Source organism: Mustela erminea, chromosome 9 (assembly GCF_009829155.1).
Source record: "Mustela erminea isolate mMusErm1 chromosome 9, mMusErm1.Pri, whole genome shotgun sequence".
NCBI classification, from domain to species: Eukaryota; Metazoa; Chordata; class Mammalia; order Carnivora; family Mustelidae; genus Mustela; species Mustela erminea.
This window is the reverse complement of record NC_045622.1, coordinates 74,097,323-74,120,668: the sequence shown is the minus strand read 5'-3', so window position 1 is coordinate 74,120,668 and position 23,346 is coordinate 74,097,323. Positions and strand designations below refer to the sequence as shown.

Genomic DNA, 23,346 nt, shown 5'->3' with positions numbered 1-23,346 from the left:
GGTCCCCGCATGCCCTGTCCGCAAGCCTGCAGCCAAGCAGGCTGCTTACCTGAGTGATCATCGGAAAGCCCATGATGAAGAAACAGATACAGCAACCCAGAGTGAAGACCGGCTTGTGTGTGCGCAGGTACTTGGGGAACTCGTCCGAGATGGAGGTCACGATGGTCTCGATGGTGGCAAACTGGAATGGGGCCAGGAAAGGAGCAGCTCAGACAAGCCACCCAACCCCAAAGCTTCCCAAAGTCCTTTGTGTTTCCGACCAGGGAAAGCGGTACAAGTATGAGGTTCGGTTCTTAGGACTCCCTTCCCCTGATGGGTCTAAAGGGCTTTGTTGGAGTCCCACCCACAAGGCCAGCAAGGGGGATCCACCAGGATGTGAGCTTGGGAAGCTGCCTTCCCAGTCATCCATCACGGACTCTGAAGCTTCACTTTGTATTCATGAGATGTAAATTCCTTTCCTCCAGTTTACCTCGAATTTGATCCGCTGCTTGAGGAAAAAACCCTCTTTGCACCCAACCACTAAACTCTCTGAGTACCTGTCAGTAAGATTTGTGGCAGTCGCAGCCCCGCGGCAAACTCCCTAAAATCGACTTCGTGTTATTCTCCCTGATCCAGCCCCACAGCATTTGCATTGGCAAAATAACACCAAAGAAAGGAAGGACACGGGCTAAAACCTGCATGCGGAAGCGAGGGAGGGAGGGACCATGGCTGCTTTGCACTGTCCCATGAGTCGCCCACAAATACAGAGCCATGCTGAGCCCCAGACAGGGACCTCACCATCCTATATCACCCGGGGAAACATGTGGGGACCACCAAGCCCACCCCTGCCACAGGCTGGATGCAGGATCCAGGAAAGGGGGGTCTTCAGGCGGAGCCTCAGGTAGGTGTCAAAGGGGGAGGGGCTTACCATAGTGTCAAGTCCAAGAGTGAGGAGCATCAGGAAAAAGATGATGGCCCAGAATGGAGAGAGGGGCAGCCTCGTTAAGGCTTCTGGGTAAACCACAAATGCAATGCCTGGCCCTGAAAGGAACAAGAGAGATGATTGCAAACAGGCCCAGCTCCAGGCCCGCTCTTCCTGGAAGCCCACAGGGGTCTCTCCATAGACAAATCATATGCTACTTCTGCTGGTTATTTTCCCTCATCTCCTTTCATTTTCCCAATTAGACCTCAAGTTCCCTGAAGCGAAGGACCAGGGGCATCAGGTCCACACCTTGGGGAACTCAGAGAGGAGGCTAAAAATAGTACCAAAGCAGACTGAGTCCAAAGCCAGGCTGTGTCTCATGCAAGCCCCATCTTTGTGTTGATGAGTTGGGGGAGCATCTAAGAACCACCCTGTAGAACAGTGATTCTCATCCAATGGCAAGTACAGCCCCCCCACCCCCACCCAGGGGACATTAAGCAATACCTGGAGACATTTTTGACTCTCACTACTGGGGGGGGGGGGGTTATTGACATCAAGTGGGCCAAGGCCAGGGATGAAATGCACAGGACAGTCCCCACAACAAAGAATTATCCAGCCCAAAGGTCAAGAGTGCTGAGGTTAAGGAATCCAGCTCTATAGGCTAGACCGTGCCCAGAATGACATCATTCCCTCCGTATTTGCTTCTCCTGGAGAAGCTTTTTGCATAAATCATGAATCCTTCAATCGCTCTTATTATCGTGCCCTATAAAGGCTTGGTAAAGATGGGGCTACATCAATCCACCGGTAACCAGTTAGGGAGAGGGGGCTGAGAGACACAGCATGAGGGTGAAGAGTGTCTGGGCTCTCATGGTCAGACAGATCCGGGTCCAAATTCAGACTCCATGACTTACCGGCTATGCAACCCTAGACGAGTCATTTCATTTCTATAAGGCTCAATTTTGCCCATCTGCAAAATGGGAAGAGCAATAGCTCCCCCACAGGATGTTTATGGGGAACAAATAAGAGAGCACAGGCAGAGCATGAGACCAGTGCCTCGCACATCTGGAGCACTCACAGAATATTCACTTTTATTAGGAGCGGACAATGAACTTGGACACGAGCTTCAGGGTCTTCCACAAATCCCACAAGCAGTCTTGGCGGAGGATGTCTAAGGGGCCATTTCTCCAGCCTCACCAAGCCTGCCAGCCCTTCCTACCTGCCTCACAGACTCACTGGGAGATCACTGGGACCCGCCATGTCCAAAGACCCAGCAGTTAGCATTTCCTTGTAAACAGAAAACTAAATGATAAATCAGGGGCAGAGACAAGCGAATGCCGGCTAATCCGCAGCCAGCGCATGCCTGGAAACCAGATTATCACAGCACCTAGAGTTTTCATAACTCGAGCACAGCAGCACATTTTTTTTTTTTAATTTAAGATTTTGCTTATTTTTTAACAGAGACATAGGGAGAGAGGGAACAGAAGAAGGGGGATGGGAGAGGAAGAAGCAGGCTTCCTGCTGAGCAGGGAACCTCATTCGGGGCTCGATCCTAGGAGCCTGGTGCAGGGCTCAATCCCAGGACCCTGGGATCATGACCTGAGCCAAAGGCAGATGCTTAACCACTGAGCCACCCAGGTGCCCCAGCAGCACTTTTTAAACGGGAATTTATCAGGTTGTTAGTTCTTAATGCTGCCGAGGGCCTTGGGGGTATTTAAAATAGAAAGCCTTGAATGCCTAAGACAGCCCCGCTTTATGCGCTTATCTGAGCAGACCATACTGACCCGCTCTGAGGGCCCCCTGCGTGAACCGTTAAAGTCTGTATTAAAGTACAGTTCAGGGGTGCCTCGGTGGCTCAGTGGGTTAAAGCCTCTGCCTTCGGCTCAGGTCGTGATCCCAGGGTCCTGGGATGGAGCCCCGCATCAGGCTCTCTGCTCAGCAGGGAGCCTGCTTCCTCCTCTCTCTGACTGCCTCTCTGCCTACCTGTAATCTCTGTCTGTCAAATAAATAAATAAAATTTTAAAAAAAAAAAGTACAGTTCAAAACAGCTCTCAAACGCAGAACACTGAGGAAGCCAGTTCGGGGCTCTGGTGACAGCTGGGGCCATAAAGCGGATAAGAAGGTCCTGAAATGGCCTCTACCAGAGCACCTCACTGATTGCTTTAACAGGATTTGGCCCTTTGGGTTTTCCTGCTTTTTCGAGGAGGCAGGAAATGATTTCAAAACACCCGGTTTTCTTCAATTACATCTGCATCCCTAGAGCACCCAGGTGAAGGCATCGTTTCCAGCAAAGTCAGTTTATCTAAGACGGCTGGGGAGTGGATTATTAAAATACATTTTTATATTAGTTTGTACAACTCAGTTTGGTCTTTTGTTATGTTTTACTGGAAAAAGAGATTGGCTGAGTCCCAGCAGAGCTTTCCCTAGATGAGGCCGGGACGTCCTATATGGGTGAGCGCTATTAGTCTCCTCTCCCACTGGGAAGCGGTGTAAGTATAGCCCAAGGGCTAGCGGTGTAAGTATAGCCCAAGGGCTGATAGGCAGGCTCCTGAGAGCTCCCCCTCCTCCTGGGACTGCAAGCTCCGCCTCTTCCCAGCCAAGAGACCTGAGGTGTGGCTGGTTCTCTCTGGGTGAACATCAGTACATTTGCTTCTGTGAGATGTAAATATATGGATACCAGAAAAGGGCTTCAAGCAATGCCTAGACCTGGTAAGAACTCAGGAAACAGAGATCATTCGTACTCTCCTCCTGAGAGGGGATGAGAGAGGTTCTGCATGTCAGCAGCTTGGACAGGAGGTCTCTGGCGTCCTGGCTCCCAGAGAACCACTCAACACAGAACCAGAGCTCTGGTCAGCGGGGGACCTCACCATCCCCGCCCACTGGGGAAGGGCTCTCTGCTGTGAAGCCCGTGACAAAGGGAGGAGTTCTCGGGGAAGACACTGCCCGGACTGCTGTGCTCTTGGAAGGAAGGGCTGGCCTCCATGTGAGAGACACAGATGAGGGGACGGGCAGTCCCTGTTTGAGAGTGTCCCTTCTCATCAGCGGTGTCTCTGAATGGTTAGGGACCCGGACCTGGAAACTCTGAATCCAATACGCACGTTTGTGTTCACGCACTGCGGTCTAACCCAGGGCCTAACCCAGTCCTTCTGAGGGAGAAAGAGCATGTCTGCTGCCGGTATGGGTTCCGGGTGGATTTGGACTGTGAGTCTCAGCTCCATAGGCAGTAAGGAGGGTAGTTGGCGAGTGACCCTAAAGGCTGACTTCCCAGGGACACCGGGGTGGCTTAGTTGGTTAAGCAAGTACCTTGGGCTCAGGTCATGACCCCAGGGTCCTGGGACTGAGTCCCGTGTAGGGCTCCCTGCTTAGTGGGGGGTCTGCGTCTCCCTCTGCCTGCCCCACCCCCTGCTGGTATACATTTGACAAATAAATACATAAAATTCTTAAAAAAAAAAAAAAGTTTGACTTCCCAGGAAGGTATTTTTCTGGACATGCCCCCTTTCCTATGCTCATCGCAGAAGCAGAGGACAACCTGGGGTCATCACCAATCCTACCTGTGTCCCCCCAAAACCGACTGAAATTTGAAGAAAGGACATTGACAAAAATGCCTTCCCTGAGAAAAGAACCTATTTTGGACTAAAGACCAAAACACAGTTACTGACATTGGGTCAGCAAACAGGTACTGATGGTCTGCGTGCCTGTGTTGCCCAGCGAGGAGGGAGTGGGGCTGGCATGGACCACAGGCCCGTCCCATACCCCCGTCCCAGATTCTGTAGAGCCTCCATCATCCCTGAGAAAATCAGACATCTTGTAAGTCATGTCTAAGAATGTGTGTCCTCCCAGACGACCAGGGACAGCTGCCCCACAAGGTCCGACAGGAGGCCTCATGAGCTAGTGTCCCCTCCCCTGTCCCTGCGCTGGTGACCATGAGAAACCGCCACACACTAACACAAGGTGTTAGAACCTGTAGGAAGTGTTCTCCCCCACTTAAATCAGAGAAAGTGAATAAAATCTGGAAAGGGGCCAGCTCAGAAAGAAACACGGGCAATTGTCTTAGTCTTTCTTTGCAAAGAGAAAACAAAATCCTGTTCGGCTTCTAGTGACATGTGTCCCCAAATCTCTTTCCTGGGGCAGGAAGGAGCTCAGAAGAGTGAACTAAAGTGACCCCACATCTCAGGACTGACTCCTCACCCCGACAACACGGCCACTGATTCCCAGGGAGCTTGGCTGTAATGTCGCAAAAGGGACAAACACCTCAGATCTGCTGGAAAGTGGGGCAGGACCTTCCTGCTCCAGCAACTCTGCCGGGAGGAAATGAGGACAGCTGGGGGGGCGAGGCACCCACGAAGACAAGGCCTTCTCTCCTCCTTTCACCCCCAAGCCACCCCCCCCACCCCGGGAGTTGTGTGTGGGGGCGGGGGTGACACTCTCTTGAAACGCCAGTTAAATGCAGTGCTGCAGAACCAACATCCCTCGGGGTTTACACTCTTTCCAGGGAGAGGTAATTACCCCCCTGCAAGGTGCCAGTTCTTAACTCTTTGAGGCACCGCACTGGCAGCACTGCTGAAGCCATAATTAATTACCCCTGGGGGGCCAGCCGAGAGCCGGCAGCCCACCAAGAAGGTGACATTTCCAGGGCTTTGCTCCCTCCCGGGCTGGCATCCGAGCCGTCATCTGAGAACGGCAGTGAGCTCCTCCAACAAAGGCAATGGCACGGAGAAGCTGCCCACAGGGACACACTGAGGACGGCCACGTCCCCACACGTCCCTGGCCCGGTCCTGACACTGAGGCGTCCCATAAACATCCGATTAGAGCATGATCGTAATAACGGGCGATGGCCACAGTGAAATCTGTTCATCACAGAAACCTAGTAAACACCCCAGCCCTCGTGCGGTTAAGGCTGGGTGGAAATAAGAAAGAGTCAAATAAAACTATCCAGCACCTCCTACAAAAGGCTGTGCGAGAAATACAGACCAAGTGAGAGGAAAAAAGAAAGCTCCCTACAAACTCGAAAGTTCCATACAACTGTCAGCCACTAATATCTCGATCATTTGGGTAGAAAGTAAACATTCTACTTTCTAATTAAGCAGAAGGTCCTGAGAGCACGTTTGAGCTAATCATTAGGCCGAAAGCGCTTTGTCAGGAAAAGGCTGCTCGGAAGTCAGTGCTCCTGCCCAGCATTGAACTGGGTTTGTCCAGGCTGCTCTGCAAGGACAGCAGCCTGCAGGGGGCGAGGCCCACACCAGCTCCAGGGGCACTAGGTCGCCTGAAGTTTAGGGCTCTACCTGCCCTTAACAGGTGCAACAAGTGTAGAGCTTACTTACTCGGGGTGGAGCTGACTTAAGAGAAGAAACAGAAGACAGAAGAGAGGGGAGGGACGCAGGAATGCGGCTTTTACAGCAACCCCTTTAGTGAGCCACCGGTCAGCTCTAGCCCTGCCTGGAGTCTCCCAACAAAGGGACCCCGGGCTGTCCCACTGTCCCTTCTATTCCAGAAGGCCAGCTTCCCACGAGAGCATAGGTCAGGAGCTCAGGAGATGACTTTACCTTGGTCCGCCACGTTCTCAATGTTAACCTTGCGTTCGTTGGCCATGAAGCCGATCACCGAGAAGATGACGAAGCCGGCAAAGATGCTCGTGGCACTGTTGGTGCAGGTTACAATGAGAGTGTCCCTGAGGGGGAGGAGACGAGAGTGTGCCATTAGCTGTGCTTTGTGAGTCGGAAGGGACAAGGGGAAGGACACATAAACGCATGCCCGGGTGTTCTTATGCACACATGTTGGTGAGTCCATGTTTGCTTCTACATGTTTTCACGGTCCTCATCAAAGACCTCCCGGGGTCAATTTTCTAAGCACCGAAAGGCTCAAAAACATTTCTCCAACTGCCCTGCTCCTGGGCCTCTTGGTCCAAGCTCAAGCCCCAGGCACTCTAGAGCCCGGGCTCCTGTCCTCCAAGGGGCAGAGGCAGGACTGCCCATCAGAGCAGAGTCAGAGGGGATGGAGCCTTTCAAGGACTCCAGGCTTTCAAGGACTCCAGGACAGGAGTCATATACGAGAGAAGAGAAGGCGGTGGGATGTGAACGGCCACCGGGGTTTGAGGACAGCCTGGCTTTGGAGCACCCAGAACCCCAGGGGTGAGGCGGGTGAGGCAGGAGAGACCAGCCCTCTGCCTTCACCCTGGCGCCCTCTACTGGTAATATGGCTGCAGTTTCCCAGCCGGCTGGCCCGCCACCCTAGACTGGAAAGAGAGGTCAAGCCAGATGGAGCCTCAGAGAGGATTCAAACCCTGATCCTCCCCCCGTTGGTGGGAGGACCTGGAGCAAGTTACTGCTTTCCACGTGATTTTAAATGGTGGCACTGACCCCGCCTTTCTCACGGATTGCTGTGCGCAGAGCCTGGCCCAGAGCAACTGCTTGGTGAACAACCCACCTTGTCTGACCCCTTAGTTTACTAATGAGGAAACAGAGGTACAGGAGCAGGGAATGGGTTCATTCATGGTGGGTCAGAATTTGAATCCAGACTCCCTGTCCAGCCCTGTGTTCCTTCTGCTACGCCGCAGAACCTCCTTTCTACCCAAATGCAAAGCAATGCGACCCCTTGGACTGCATTCAGACGGGTTCTGGGGTCACACATTAATAAGCAGCTGTGACCAGCGAGGTTCACACATCTTAGCTGGCATTCTAGCTGTTACGGGCTGAATTGTGTGCCCCAGCATTCCGTGTTGAGGTTCGAACCCCCAGTTCCTCAGAAGGTGACTGTGTTTGGAGACAAGGTGTTTACACAGGGAATTAAGCTAGAAGGACGTCATCGGGGTGGGATGGCCTCCAGGGTGACCAGTGCCCTTGCAAAAGGAGGAGAAGAGGACACAGATACACACACAGAGGGAAGAGCACGTGAGGACGCGGGGAGCCAGAGAGAGAGGCCTCGGAAGAAATCAACCCTGCCAAACCCGCAATCTGGGACTTCCGGTCTCCAGAACTGTGACGAAAGGAATGTCTGCTGCTTAGACCACACGCGCTGTGGTATTTGTTCCACAGCCCTCGCAAGCTTATACACAGGCTCTCTCCAGCCTGGCCTCACCCGAGCCCGGGCCGGGTTCCTTCCAGCCTCGTTCACACTCCTTCTGCTGCAGGGCTTGAACCTGCTCCCACCCACATCTCCATCACGTTCGCACTCACGCCCCCTGCTGGCTGCTCCCGCCACGTACCGTGTCCTCCCGCCGCCCCGGCACCCGCAGGGATCTCACGCACCCGCAGGGATCTCACCTGTCTGGAGCCATCCCAGCTGGCTCAGGTCACAGCTGCACTTTACCTGTTCCTCTTGGTTCACAAAATAGCTCATACATTATTAGAAAATGATAATCATAATAATAATGGCAGCTACCATTTATCGAGTACCTACTAGGTGGGAAATACGGCTGGGCTAACTTTGCATACATCAGCTCTCCCCTCTCCACGAGATACTACCCTCTGCATTTTACAGACGAGAGGAAAGAGGCTCTGAGAAGGGCAGCATCTTGCCCTCGTCTCAAGTTTTAGTAAATGGTGAAGTTATAACCCAAATCCAAGTCCGTCTGATTCCGGGCACTCCTTCTCCCTTCATTTTACCCTCGCCCCCTCCCTTTCTCTATTTCTCTCTTTCCCTTCCTCCTTCTCTCCCTCCCTTCCTTCCTTCCTTGCCTCCCTCCCCCCTCCCCTCCCTTCCTATTTTAAATCAGCTCTCCAGGAGAACAGACCTTATTTTCTATCGCTTGCTGGATGCATTTAACTTTCAGATGTCACCTCCTCCAGGAGCTGTCCAGGCTCTCCCAGGTGGAGGTCTTTGGGCTTGCAGAGCCCCTGGTCTAATACCACACCATCCAAAGGTTCTCACTCTCGGCACGTCTCAGGATCTCCCGAGAATCCCGTCCGCATGTGTAGACCCCTGGACCCACCCCACCTCCAGATACTCTCATTAACAGATCTGGATGGGGACCCAGGTTCCGCATTGTTTCTTCAGCTTTACTGAAGTAGGACAATGGATACAAACGGTAATATAGTTCAAGCGTACAGCCTGATGATTTGATGCACACATACATCGTGTAAGGGACCCCGCCACACCTGCTGACGTTTCCATTACTTAACACATGCATCAGCAGAGTTTTCTTTCACTGTACCTTGCTGCCTTCCTTATAGGGGCCTCTGGAAAAACATATGTCAAGTGACAGTGACCACACTCCATCCGGGACTACCACCTGATCATCTCTGTAGCTCACAAACGACCATCCCAGGACAGAGCAGGCAGCAGGGCAACCTCTGGAGAGCCTCAGCTCCATCCCATAAATAGCCCCGGAGCCAGGGGTCGGACACAGCCCTGCAGGTTGGGGTCCAGGCCACTGGAAGCCAACAGAGAGGACTTTGCAGGTGGTTTCCGCTCTGGCAGAGGCAACCCTCTGGCTCTGCTTCAGGCTAAGTGTGAGGATGTGGCCTTAGGAGTCTGCGACTCAGTCCCTGGTCTGTCCCTGCTCTCATCCCACTCACCAGCTGCTCGGCCCTCCAGCAGCCCCACATACCTGTAGCAGTTGTTGTGGAATTTGTTGTAGGAAGAGAGAGTGATCAGGCCTCCCCACGCGGCAGACAAAGAGAAGAAGATCTGAGTGGCAGCATCCTTCCAGACCTGGGAGGCCAAAGGGGAGAAGATCCAAGGTCAGGAGGAGGCTGGCCCAGGGGAGGGGAGTCTCTCCTGCCCAGTGCCACGTCCCCTCCCTGGCGGAGAGGTAGTCAGGAGAGAGAGGACATTGGCACCAACATGCATCGTTTGTGCTGGAAGCCAAAAAGGCAGGAAATTACCTGGAAGACTGTAAGCAAAGGAGAGGAACTCAAACTACACACACATCTCATGCTTCTATGTCCTGCCACAGATAAAGCTGAGCAGAAGGGGAGAGCCCTTTCTTCTGCTGCATACACTCTCCAAAGACAGCTGCAACAGCCGAATGCAGTCATGGATACAAGATAAAGATCTGTTTAAGCGGACATTCTCACAGACGTCCCCCGCTATTAGAAAGGTGAGGTCCTACAGCTCCTCCCCTTAGCAAAACCACCTGTGCCGAAGCCCAGAAGATCTTACAGCCACATCCTCCTTGAACTTGGCCGACAATGCTTTCTGGTTCTCTCGGTGATTTCTCAGCACTGTCCTCATAAAACTCCAGAAGGCCGCTCAGGAGTTAGCGCTGGAGACTTACATGATTTGCAGAATAGACCTCCCACCGTTTTTATAAATTAAATCTAGTTTTAAAATTGCTCTTTTAATACGCAAAGAGAAAGTTCAAGTGAGTGCTGTGTGCTAGTGAGTCTGTGCCTACTCCAACATCCATTCTCCCATACTCCTTAGTAACAAAGCCATGGTTTTCCTTAGAGGCAGCCATCCATCCGGCCCAAGGACTGCCTCCCAGCATCAAGGGCAAGTGTAGCTGGGAGGGGATAATCCCATGATTTTGTTTCTGACCAATGATGTGAAAATTAAGTGTAATGAGGGACTTCTTTAAAGAGAGAAAGGGCACCTATTTCCATTCCTTTCCTCAACCCCTTTGTGCTACCTGGAATGCTGCTATGATGGCAGGAGTTCAGCAGCCATTAGAGAAGTGAGTGATTGAGAATGGGAAGACGGGAGCCTGGGACACTGCAGAGCCTTCACCATGTGGAGTACCTCACTATGTGCCCTGGGGCCACTTCAGCACGTAGGAGGGAAGTCCACTCTCATTCGCAGTCATCATCTGGGGGTTTTCTGCGAGGTGGAGTCAAAACCATCCGAGCTATGGCTATGTGTTCTCAATGTACTCTATAAAAGTGAGTCTCTCTTTAAGGTGAGAAAATTCACTTATTAAAGAAGCCCCTCCTTGGGAGGTTTGGGGGCTGGGGATTTTTGCCCGCACAGATAGGCAAAGAGGAAGGACAAGCGTGCGCTCGCCCGGTGTCCGTGTGTCACAAGTCTGCAAACGTGTCCGCGCCCTTTCGGGGATAATTGTCATGGTTCGTGCTGCCATTGTCCACCCCGCAGAAGTCCATTCCCAACACGCAGTAATGAGTACCAGAGGAGTGGTGTGAGGGGCCCGATGAATAAGGGGAGGACATTCTTCATTCCAGACTGCACGGCAGCCCCGGAGAGAGGACCATAACGGAGGCCAATCGCTCCAGGGGTCAGAACACCCCCTGCTGCCCACTTCTCATGAAAGGGCTCCCAAGCACACCACAGCCCGAGGCTATCAGGACCTTGGAAAAGCCAGCAGCGAGCTACGCTGCAGGAGGAAGTCTGTCCCCCCTCGTCCAGCGGTCCCAGAGCGGGGCTTGTAAATGAAAGCATAAGCCCACCGTGGCGTCCGTGAGTTTCTCCCACTTTGGCGTGATGAAGTACCAGATCCCAGCGCCAGCTCCAGGCAGGGTGACCCCGCGGATGAGGAGGATCACCAGCACGACATACGGGAACGTGGCCGTGAAGTACACCACCTGAAAGAACCATCCGAAAGGGAGGCTGGGAGGAGCCGAGCCGCGAGCTGGGGCCACGCTGCAGGGGCATCGACAGAGGCCGACTGGACCCACGAGCCTGGCGGGGAGGCTGCCAGTGTGGCTCCCCCAGACTCTGCCAAGGCTGGGGCCCCAAGAGCAAGGAGAACCAGAAACAAAGTCTGTGTGGCAACACCCAGGACTGTGGGCGTGTGGGGTGCAGTGCAGAAGGCTGGGGCTGCCTCACACCCCACAACCCAGCTGCCGAGGAGACAGCTCCCTGAGGAACTATCCAGGGAGGAAAGCAATGTGCCTCCCTCCTCCCCAACTCTGACCCCACCCTCCGTTTGAGGCCCCCAAATCCACCATGAGAGACAGATCTTCTAGCTCAAGCTTTCCATCCCTGTGTATACAGACACCTTAAGGGAGGCAGCCTGGCCAAAAGCAAAGAGCACGATCTAGGAAACATTTAAGTTTAGGGCCACCTGGGTGGCTCAGGTGGTTAAGAGTCCAAATCTTGATTTTGGCTCAGATCATGGTTTCAGGGCTGTGGGATCGAGCTCTGCGTTGGGCTCCATGCTCTGCCGGGAGCCTGCTTGAGATTCTCTCTTCCTCTCCCTCTTATTATTATCTTTAATAATAATAATAATGATGATGATAACAATAATAAAAGGAAGATTTAAGTTCAAATGAAACCACACATCTGGCCCTGAGTAGCTGTGAGAACTTTGACAAGCTAATAAGTTCTCTGAATCTGTGTCTGCCTCTGTAAACTGGGCACAAGGACACTGTTCTTAAAAAAAGAATTCTGTGGATTAATAAGCCACTGGCATAGCCTGATTTGTAACAGATGGTCATTCAGTGCGGTTAAGTTCCACAAGCCTGCTAAGAGCTGGATGCTGTACCAGGTGTCAGATGTATTAGGAAGGAGGGATTCAGGAACTAGAGAACCCAGAGATGTCTGCTTAATGGACCATGCCATTGCACCCAGGACATTATGAAGTCCAGGGGGGCACTGTACAATCCAACCTGGAAGTTTGCTAAAAGATTCATGGAGATGACACCTGAGCCAGATCTAGAGGCCAAGGACAACTTAAGGGAGGCAAGGGGAGGGGGGAGGTGGAGGAGGAAAGTGGGCAAGGCAGACATGTGAGGGCAAAGGTCTGATGACCCATAGGAGGGCATGGCGTGGAGGCTAAGAGTGATGGGGGTCCCCGGGGACATGGGAATTTTCAGTGGGAAATAGGGAGCTACTGCAACAATTTGGGCACATCGTGAGAGGCCCTGAATGCCAGTCAAAGGATGCTCCTGGATTGTGGATTCTGGATGCTCCTGGATTCCATCCTGGGAGGGACCAGAGTCAAGAAACATTTGGGAAGTAACATCAGTAACACTGGGGACTATGGCTGGATGAGACTTACCTGTCTACCAAACATCTGGGTAAAAGCAAGAGCTTGGGATCAGGATCCCATCCTGCTAGTCTGAGTTCAAATCCTAGCCCCTTATGCACTGGGCCACTTGGGAAATGACTTGACTTCTCTGAGACTCAGTGTCCACACCCGCAAAGTGGCGGTAATGACAGCTTATTCCTTGCGGGACTCTTGGAAGAGTTCCCTGGGACAGGTCACACAAAATGGGACAGGTCTGGGGGCACTGGCACCAGAGGCGCCATGTTAGTCTTGCCCTGGATTCCCCAGCCCTGAATTTGGTAACAATGGCAACCCTCTGCTCACAAGCCATTTGAGTCCCAAAGGTCCAACCAAAGACCTTGTAGGGATGAGACTGAGCTCCCCGCAAACCCCCCCTGATCCTTGAGGTGGGCAAGCACTACGGGCTCAGGGCCACCCATTCCCACATCCCCAGCTTCAGTCTCCCCTCCTGGGGCACCTGGAACACCTGTCCCTGGGAGGGAGACACAGATGCCACCACACACTGGATCTACAGACCCCAGGGCCTGGCAGGGGGCTCCAGAATGGCCAGGACTGGCAGGCACTGGGTTTTCAGGGGACAGGGACAGAGTCAGGGACTTGCGAAGGTGGGCTAAGGGAAGGTTAGGATCGAGACTCAGGTAGAACTGCTGGGGTCATTTCATTAAGCATTTGGGTATATTGTAAACTTCATGAAGACACTTGCCCTTGAATAGCTGACATTCCAATTAGGGAGACAGACAGCCAGGAGTGGTCCTAACCATATTATCTGGCATGTTGGAGGGTAATGAGTGCACTGGGAAACAGAGAAAGCAGAGCGGGGTAAAGGGGGGTGGGAAGCTGGGGTGGGCGGTTGGGAAGATGGCCATGTTGAAATGGGCAGGTGGGGAAGGCCTCATTGAGAAATTGGCCAAGACTTGAGGAAGTAAGAGGAACCCAACTGGGTGTGAGAGACAGTCTAGCAGAGGGAGATGCTGGAGTAAAAGGCCCTAAGGAGGGAGTGTTCCTGACTCATAGTAACAGCAAGAAGGAGTCCAGGGTGGCTGGCGGGAGCACAGGAAGGAGAGGAACTCAGAGACGCGGGGGTGTGGAGAGGGGACTGATCGTGTCCAACCGTGGGGGCCTTTCCTGTGGGATACAGGGAGCTGCTGCAGCCATTGGGTGGCAGGGTCACAGGATCTGACATTTCAGCCGGTTGGGCTCCTCCAGGGCCAGGGTGGCACGGGGCGGGGGGGGCGGGGGAGATGGTGGGTAACGCTGCAGGGGTGCAAAGGAGGCACAGGGACAGAAGTTAGGAGGCCAGGCTGTACTCCTGGCCAGGGCCAGTGACACCTCCAACAGGAATATGCTTTTGCTGGGAGAGCTACAGGATTTCCTGATGATTCAATGTGGAATGAGAGAGAGAAAGATGGGGGGGGGGGGGGTCAGGGATCAGCCTCAGCAGCTGAAAGGGCAGACTCCCCACTGTGTCAGGCTGCCAGTTAAGGAAATAGGAGGGGCTATTTTCTTCCTCTAAACCCCACCTACCATCAAGGTCAAGACTTTGCTTTTGGCTACAGAGCAGGGACCCGCGGGTCTCCCTTCTCTGCACTGCTACCACCACTGGTCAGGGGGTCTCTGCGGCTCCCTGCCTCCCTTCCTAGAGAATGTGATTACTAGGGGCTGTGGGGGAAGGCAGCCCCCATCCTCCTCACCCCACCAACCCTGCCTCTCCCCGGAAGTGAAGCCCTTCCGCACACAGACACTGTGAAACCCAAAGGCATTTGACATCTTGGAAGAAAATCACCGCCCCAGAACAGCCCCGGGCTGCCCTCCCTACTGTGGGATGGAACTGGGAGGAGGAGATCCTGGCCAGTCTGACCTCCCCACCCCACCAAGACAGTAGGGCAGGTGACAACAGAAGAATATCCTCTTCACCTCCTGACCCTGGGGGCTTGCAGGAAGTAAGGATGGGGAGAGGCAAGGGAGAAGAGGTAACCCGGGCAGCAGGGGCCAGCAGAAGAAACCACCAGAATGGCACCAGTCTACCGAGCTGAGACACCTGTTATCTGCCTACTGGGGCGCCTGCGTGCGCACAACCATTTCTGGAGCCCCCTCTATGGGTCAGCTGTGAGTAGTCCCATTTTGCAGAAGAAGAAAATGAGACTCCAATGACACATGTCACAAGAGGTTAAACATCTCACTCAGGGTCTCCCAGTTGAAGCTAAGATCCAAACCTAAAGCTTTCCGATTCCAAAGCTTCTGTTCTTCTCAGCAGGTCCGCTCTGCTGGCCACGTGATCAGAAATGGGTGGGCAGAGCTGGGACTGGGGGGCGGCCAGTACAGCACTAAGGGTACAACACTGAAGGAGGCACTCACTCTCAGAGCTGACCACACGCGTGCAGGAGCCTGAGAAAGTGTGTCTCCTGAAATCTTGCCATCCCAGGCACCATTGGTGCCATAGTACTCAGGCAGTGTGGGCCTTGAGCTCAAAGAGGCCACAAGCTGACCTTCAGGCGGTCTGCTGGTCACCCCTGCCCCTGGAATTCTGAGCTGGAGGTCTAACAGGAAGCAACAAGCCATTCTTATCTCTGAGGGTCCCCCATAAGAGGAACTGAGCTCATCTTGTTGCAGGAAAAGGTGGACATCTCGTCTGCTTAGCAATGGCAGTCTGGGGCACCTGGGCGGCTTGGTCGGTTGGGCAGCTACCTTTGGCTTGGGTGGTGATCCTGGGATCCTGGACCAAGTCGGATGGTCGGACTTTCTGCTCAGCGGGGAGTCTGCTTCCCCTCTCCCTCTGCCTGCCACTCCCTGTGCTTGTGCTTTCTCTGTCACTATCTCTCTAAATAAATAAATAAAATCTTAAAGAGAGAGAAAGGGGAGGGGGGAAGAGAGAGAAATGGCAGTCTGGCCGTCTTTGTGGGATTTCAATTACAAAGGAGCCGTCAGAACCAGGAGCTTCAGCCAAGCATTCACCTTGGCTTCCAAACAATGCTCTGTGCGTGATCAATGTGTGCACACCCCAGGGCAAGATAACAAATTGGGATTCATTATTTCTGATGGCATTCCTCATTTAAAAAAAAAAAAAAAAAAGTTCATCTATCCTTAGTTGGCAACCGTTCTCAAAAAAGCAGAATGAGAAGTTAGCAGATCTAAAAGAAAAGCTTACCATCCCAGGGCTCCTGAAAATTTCCCAGACCAGAAAGCCTGTAAAATCTAGCACCAGGGATTAACTCCCAAACCAACAGAAAGAACGAGCTTTAACGTTGTCCTAAAAAATCATGGGTTAGGGGCGCCTGGCTGGCTCAGTGGATTAAAGCCTTTGCTTTTCAGCTCAGGTCATGGTCTCAGGGTCCTGAGATCGAGCCCCACATCAGGCTCTCTGCTCAGCACGGAGCCTGCTTCTCTTCCCCTCTCTCTGCCTGCCTCTCTGCCTACTTGTGCTCTCTGTCTGTCAAATAAATAAATAAATACATAAGTCTTCAAAAAAATATATCATGGGCTAATAAAGCTCAGAGGGTCTTAGAGAACATTCATTCTAAGCCTTGAGTTTGCAGATGTGGAAAGTAAGGCCCCAGTGCTTCCTGGGACTTGCCCCCCTGCCAACGACAGCTGGTGGTGGCGGAGATGGGGTGGAGAGGCCAGGGTGCTGGCTCCCAGTGGGGGGACTTTCCTCCCCGCTGTGCAAACGACGACTCCACAGTTCTGCAAGCCCATGTCTTCCCAACAGCCCCTCCTGGGGAAAGGATGTCATGGCCTGGGAAGAGTCCAGGCTTTAAAGGGAAATACCTTAGGTTCAGATCCCACCATGGCCACTTCAAAGCTGTGTGGCCTCAGGCAATTTACTTGGCCTTGAAGCACCTCACCTTCTCTATCTGTAAAATGGGAGCAAATGTCCTTCCTCAGCGGGCCGTTGTGCAGATGACTGAACTGATGCACGCGCCGCAGTTAGCACAGGGCCGGGCACGTGGTGCTCAACAAAGCTCCCCACCTCTCCCTGTCTCCCCACCAGAGCCGCGGCTTCCAGGATATCAGAGTGGTGCGGTGCCCACCCACCACATCAGTCATTCACCGTCACAACAATGAGAAAAGCCAATGCTAGTGAAGAACCGACCGTATGCCGGGGATTATATGTGGCCGATCTCATTAATCCCTATAACGATCCTATGTGATACATACTGTTACCCCCAATTACACATGCAGAAACTGAGGCTCTGTGGGTCAAATGATTCATCCAAAGTTACACAGTGAGAAGTGATAAAGGCAGGATTTGAACGCAGGTGGCTCTAACTCTAGAGCCAGCAAGCCATCCTTCCCCAGGTCACCAACAGGACCACTGCTCTCCCTCCTTAACTACCACCTCCTCTCTGGCAGTCCCCACCTAACCTATCCTGCTAGAGACCTGTCCGCTAGAGACCTCTCTGGCCATGTCAATCACGGTCAAGGTTGTCCTGTCTCTATCTCGAGCTGTAAGGGACAGTCCCAACAGTGAGATTTTCTTTGTGCAAATACTTGGCCTCTCTTGCTAAGCAAGCACTTGGCTGGGATCCAAGCCACAGAAGGCAAGGAGTTCAGGAACCTCAGGACACATGAGCCATTGATGTAAGGGTCATCTCAACATTTCCCCGATTTTCCTGCTGCCTTAGAAAAACAATCTAGTCTTAACCACTTATTCAGAGCCAGCAGGCTCCTCGGGGGTCATGTGATCCCAGCTCTCATTTTACAGAAGGGGAAACTGAGGCCAGAGAGGAAAACTAAGATCAGCTCCCCCAGCAAGTGTTCAGACAGAATGATGTTAGAGCTCCAGCCTCTCAGACACTCCCAGCCTGACTGCCTTTACTTAAAAATGGGGAAGCCGAAGACTTCGGCAAGAGATAAAGGAAAATTTGCTTTTCGTTGTAGCAGAAAAACAAATAGAAGCTAAGAGCAAACCAGAAGCTAAGCCAGGCTTCACGGCCCAGGTAGAGATGTCCCCACATAGCAAAGCCCGTGGGAAGCCCTGGACTAGAACCCAGCTGCTCACCCCCAGTCTGCTTCTCCCCCAACCTTATGTGATTTGAGATGCAGCCTCTGCCTCTTGCAATCCCGACCACACTGCTGGAGCCCACAGCTCAAGTCCCTGTGGCTGCAGATTACAGGGCGAGCAGCAGAAAGAGCTGTTATCCAAAGGCACCTATGGGCATGGCCATGGGCCCAGGGAAAGGACAGACTCAGCTCTGCGGCTGATGGGTGCCAGGTTTGGGCCCCTGGCGGGAGATTATAAAGCCCACCTGGGAGGTGGAAGACACCTAGAGCAAGTCAACCCCACAACCTCTGGTCTGAGCCCACAACCCCACAACCTCTGGTCTGAGCCCACAACCCCACAACCTCTGGTCTGAGCCCACCACTGCCACACTCATTCCTTGGGCCTGAAAGACATCTTGAGTTTCATCCTGAGCCACCCTTAGGATGATCACCCTTAGGATGATTAAATAATATTGATTATCATCAAGTGACCGGTTAACTGTTTAACAGGTTTTTGTATTTTTTTTCTAAAGCATCAAGAAGATGAGGGGAAACAGTGTGACCCTTGTAAGAATGTCCAGCGTATCTTGGGGTTTCCCAGACTCCTTGCTTTCTGTGCCTTGGAACTGAGCCTGGGGTGGGAATTCCAACCTCTCCAAAGGGACGACCAAAGGACTGCTCAGACAGAGTGGCCCAGTCTTTACTCAACAAAAATCCCACTGGCAGAGTTGTCACCATGTCGTGCTTTGGGCATGTGAAGTGGAAAAGTGTTTGGCTGTGGGGGGTTGCAAAAGGGCATGGGACATACAGAACATAGTGGTGGCAGTGATGAGAAGGAATCCACTTGACAATTTTGGTCTTTTTCCAGCTTCTCAGCAGAAGCACTAACTGACTAGGCAGCCAAGAAGCAAAAAGCCAGTAGCACTAATTCTAGAGTTAGGGAGAGAGACCGAATCATGGGACACGGGTCCCATCTGCTGAACGAAGTGGCAGCCCCTGACAGGAGAGGAAGGAAATGAATCAGGACCCACACCATCCCTCTGGAGCTCTGTGTGCATTTGTCTCATTTGGTCCTCAAAACAGCCCTGAAAGAAAGGTGTTATTATCCCATTTTCCAGATGGGAGTGAAGTCACTTGCCCAAGGTCCTAGAGCTACTTAGGGTCAGAGTCAGAATTACGCCCATGTATCCTAACTCTCTTGCCAGGGCTCTTTTTATTTTATATTATTTTATTTTATTTTTTTAAAGATTTTATTTATTTATCGGGGTGGGGGGGGAGCGAGCACAGGCAGACAGAATGGCAGGCAGAGGCAGAGGGAGAAGCAGTCTCCCTGCTAAGCAAGGAGCCTGATGTGGGACTCGATCCCAGGACGCTGGGATCATGACCTGAGCCGAAGGCAGCTGCTTAACCAACTGAGCCACCCAGGCGTCCCATTGCCAGGGCTCTTTTGTGGCTTCATGATACAACCATGCCTGGGAGTCCCAGAGATTTTTTTTTTTTTAAGATAAATACAAATTCTTACTTTTCCTGAAGTCTTGATTCCTTTAGCCAGGGACGCATACACAATCACCCAAGCCAGGAAGAGGCAGAAGGCTAGTGGCCACCTGATCTCGCCAGGATATTCAATCCCTGCAGAAATCTTCAGCACAAAGTACCTAAAAACAGCAAAGAGAGAGCAAGGAGGGGAATGAGGAGGGTGGGAGGTGACAGTCTGCAGTCTCCCAGCAAAGCCAGGAGCCTTGGATAAACGCCCGCCCTCCTCACCCTGCCAGTTAGGGACCTAACGAGATCAGGGTAAGGAATGCTCTTATCTGGGTTCAAGCCTACAGCTGTCTGCAAAAAGGCCAGCTGGAGCACTGGGTGTGGTGCAAAAACAATGAATACTGTCACGCTGAAAATAAATTAAAAAGAAAAAATTAAAAAAAAAAAAAAAAGTCCAGCTAGATTTCCCCTGTTCCCAGTTATAGGCTGGAAAGCCTCTCATGGCCCTGGGCAGCCTCTGAACAAGGCTAGGTCAGCTCCATTGGCATCCGGAGCTGCCCCAGGACAGGTGTGACAAGTCCAACGGCATTGGGGGTCCTGGCCCAGCCTGCCCACAGGCACTCCCGAGGCTGAGGTCTTTCTGTAAGGACACACCACTAACAGGCACTCTGAACCATCAAGGACGATTTTTGTGTATTTTCTGTAGTGTTCTACTCTTTTAAGAGGCTGCATTCCAATTGCATTTGTATAATTTTCAATGTAAAAGAGTCACGAGGCTCAATGACCAAAACTGCTGCTCTGTAGGTTAGTTCAGTTGCGTTGGTCATTGGCCGAGCCTGGCTGAAATGGAAAAGCAGGGCCGGCTGGCCCTTACCCAAGGAATGCAAAGACTGAGAACATGTGAACAGAAGGGGGCTGCTGGTCATCTGTGTATCTGCTTGAGAAGCCGTGGCCCGCCTGGCAGCCCCCACATCCCTGGCAGTGGCTTGTAGCCCAGCCGCCCTCCTGGGGACAGGAGGTAGTCATGGGGACAGGAGATAGTCATGGGGACAGAGTGGTGACTCAGACAATCCTTGCAACTCTGCAACAACCAGCGCGGGGATTCTGGATGCAAGCACCGCGCTGTAGCCTAGCATTTCTCTGTGACCTGAACAAAGGGCCAGCTAGAAGCCAGACTCCACGGGACTGCAGAAACGTCAGCCCAGAATGTGCTGACCTGCAGGGGGACGCGAAGGTGGCACCACTCCTGGCCTGGCTGGCCACGGTGCCCTCCAGCCCGCCAGTGAGTGTGGACTCCGGAGGCCGTTAATCAGCGCACAGCCTTGCGTTCTAGAACAACCACGCTCCTTTCTGTCTCAGCCCCTGCGGCAATCAGGGCTCAAGAGTGGAGTCAAAGTAGGCCGCCTGGGTTAAGTCAGTTAAACGTCTGTCGTTGACTCAAGTCATGAGCCCCAGGTTGGGCTCCCTGTTCCGTGGGGAGTCTGCCTCTCCCTCTCCCCTTGCTCATGCTCTATCTTTCATTCTCTCAAATACATAAATAAATAAAATCTTAAAAAAAAAAAAACAACTGAGTAAAAGTGACCAGGGGTGGAAGTGACCTGGGCCCCCAAACCTTAGGAACATTTCCCAAGCAGTGCCAAGGCTACCCCCCCATCCCCACTCCCCTCATGGGCAAACCATTTAGGCAACAATTAATTCCACAGCATCTCGGCCATGCCAAGTACGCCATGCTTTAATAAGGGACTTCTCCAAAGGCTAGTAACATTTCTTCTTGGAAATGAAGACTGGTCCCAGAGGATTAGTGAAGACCACCAAAAGCAGACCTAGAATCATTCAAACCACATGGATTATGGGATCAGATTTTGTCTAACCACCAGGTCAAACTCAGCTTCCCAGTACTAAGGGTGAATCAAGACCCACTACATTATCTTCACAAAGAATTATGTCATCATTCAGCCTAACTCCCCCTTTTGTCCTGTTCCCTGTACCCTCTGCGTGCATACAAGAGAGAAAACCTGGAAAAGGAATTACTCGTAATTGGGAGAAGTGGGGATAGGAATGACCACTTCTCACTATCTAAGTGAAGGCCACAAACCAGGGGTCCACTGACATGTGAGTTTTATTTGGCCCCAGTGTTTTATTTGAATTAGTTTGCTAACATTTAAAATTGGAGAGACACATCAAAATTTGGATTTTATTTCCAACCTCTCATAAAACAGAAGCTCTAGAGGCACCTGGGCGACTTAGTCAATTCAGTCATGGTCCCAGGGCCAGGGGTAGGTCTTGATCCCAGGGTCCTGGGATTGAGCCCCACATCAGGATCCTTGCTCAGCAGGAAGTCTGCTTCTCCCTCTCCCTCTGCTGTTCCCCTGCTTGTTCTCTGTCTCTCAAATAAATAAATAAAATCTTTAAAAAATAAAATTAATATAAAATAAAATGGAAGTTCTAGCAGCAGTGGCCCAACTTCCCACAAGACAGTGACCATTGGGAGCTCAGCAGGAACAGCCTCCCTCCCCCGTGGCGGACAAGGCTCTCTGGTTTGCCACAGTCCCCACCATTCTCTATCATCTTGTTCATACTTCAAAACCTCCCTGCCAAACCCTTGGCATGTCTGAGTTTATAACCCTGACATAAAGCGTAACAGGAGGACACTCCTTATTTACACTTCATTGAACTCTTTCCACATTTATCTACCTTAAAAAATCATTCCATAAACTTTATGAAATCTTCCTAGAATGGCTGAGGATTTCCTCATATTCCCGAACCTCAATCCTCAAAGACCAGACAAAAATGGATGTAGAAAGTACAAAAGTAAGGCAAAACTGTTTAAAAAAAAAAAAATTAGTTCTTCTTTAAACTAAGTCATTGACGATGCCTTGTTTTCTTACTTTTTGCCTCTCTTCCCTTCTGAAGTTCAGAGGAACTAAAAATAAAAACCCAACACCTAGTTTACTGAAGGTCTGCGTTGACCCCATTGGCTGAAGGTTTTGCAGTGTTCTGTCACCAACATCGGGAGTGACAGCACCGCCAGTTCTATTCCCAGAAGCACGCAGTCACCTCCGCTCTCCCGAACCACGACGACCAACAATCTGCTCTCAGAAGCCCAATCAGGGAAGAAACCTTCCTTCTGGGTCACTCAAGTAGTAGGGAGGGTGCAGAGGGAGGCAACCCATCCCTTGGGCCACCCACACCTCTAGATGACAACTTGAAAATTCATTCATTCACTGGGTTTCCCTTAGAAAGTTAAGGGGGAAAAAAGTCTTACTTGAAATACTCTTCACTCCCACTGACAAACGTCTTATTGGCCTGGCTGGTGAAGTTAACCATTGTCAAGTTGGGATAGGCAGTCATGCAGAAAGTTGAGTTCTTGATCTGTATTTTGGGATGATCGCTGATGACACAGGAATCTGTGTAAGAGAGCATGGAGCAGAAACACGGTGAGATCTGTACAGAAAACACATGCACGTCTCTCTCTAGCAACTGGAAAACAAGAGCCAAAAATACTTGCCAAATATTGGAGAGTAACTTAGGGGAAGTGTTAACTGAGCACAGCCAGGTGCAGATGAACCCAAGGGTTATGAGTTATTCACGCTGGAGCCCCTGGGACCCACAGCAGTGCCTTGTGCTGATGCCAAAGGCTGTTGTTTTCAGAGCACTCCCTAGATGGCCAGAACTGTGCCAAGCATTCTGCACGTGTTACCTCATTAATGTTCACAACAGCCTAGAGGTAGGTGCTATTGCTGCCTTTTTTTAAAATGCGGGGGGGGAGGGGGTACACCTTGGTGGCTCAGTGAGTTAAGTGTCTGACTCCTGATTTCAGCTCAGGTCCCCATCTCAGGGTCATGGGACTGAGCCCCATTTAGCGTGGAGTCTGCTTGAGATTCTCTCTCCCTCTTCCTCTCCCCCACTCCAACTCTTTCTCTCAAGTAAAAATAAGTAAATCTTAAAAAAAAAAAATTCTTTAAAAAAGTGAGGGAAAAGTTCAAGGAGGCTAAGTAACTCTACTCAAATCACAAGGCCAATAAGGAAGAGAATCAGGATTCAAATCCTGATCCTTATGACTATGACTCCATAGAAAACAAAT

The 23,346-nt window shown here is 51.8% G+C and overlaps 1 protein-coding gene across 11 annotated transcripts in view; it reads right to left on the bottom strand.

The window, feature by feature from the left end:
* Positions 1–23,346, bottom strand: part of SLC6A5 (solute carrier family 6 member 5) — a 66,150-nt gene that overhangs the window by 17,117 nt on the left and 25,687 nt on the right. For all 11 annotated transcript variants that reach the window (XM_032358589.1, XM_032358580.1, XM_032358587.1 and 8 more), the window contains 7 exons: positions 22,528–22,669; positions 19,303–19,435; positions 11,239–11,373; positions 9,444–9,547; positions 6,442–6,566; positions 908–1,020; positions 50–181 (listed from right to left, as the gene is read on the bottom strand). In XM_032358589.1, the coding sequence (XP_032214480.1) occupies positions 50–181; positions 908–1,020; positions 6,442–6,566; positions 9,444–9,547; positions 11,239–11,373; positions 19,303–19,435; positions 22,528–22,669 (884 nt within the window). The remainder of the gene's footprint in view (positions 1–49; positions 182–907; positions 1,021–6,441; positions 6,567–9,443; positions 9,548–11,238; positions 11,374–19,302; positions 19,436–22,527; positions 22,670–23,346) is intronic.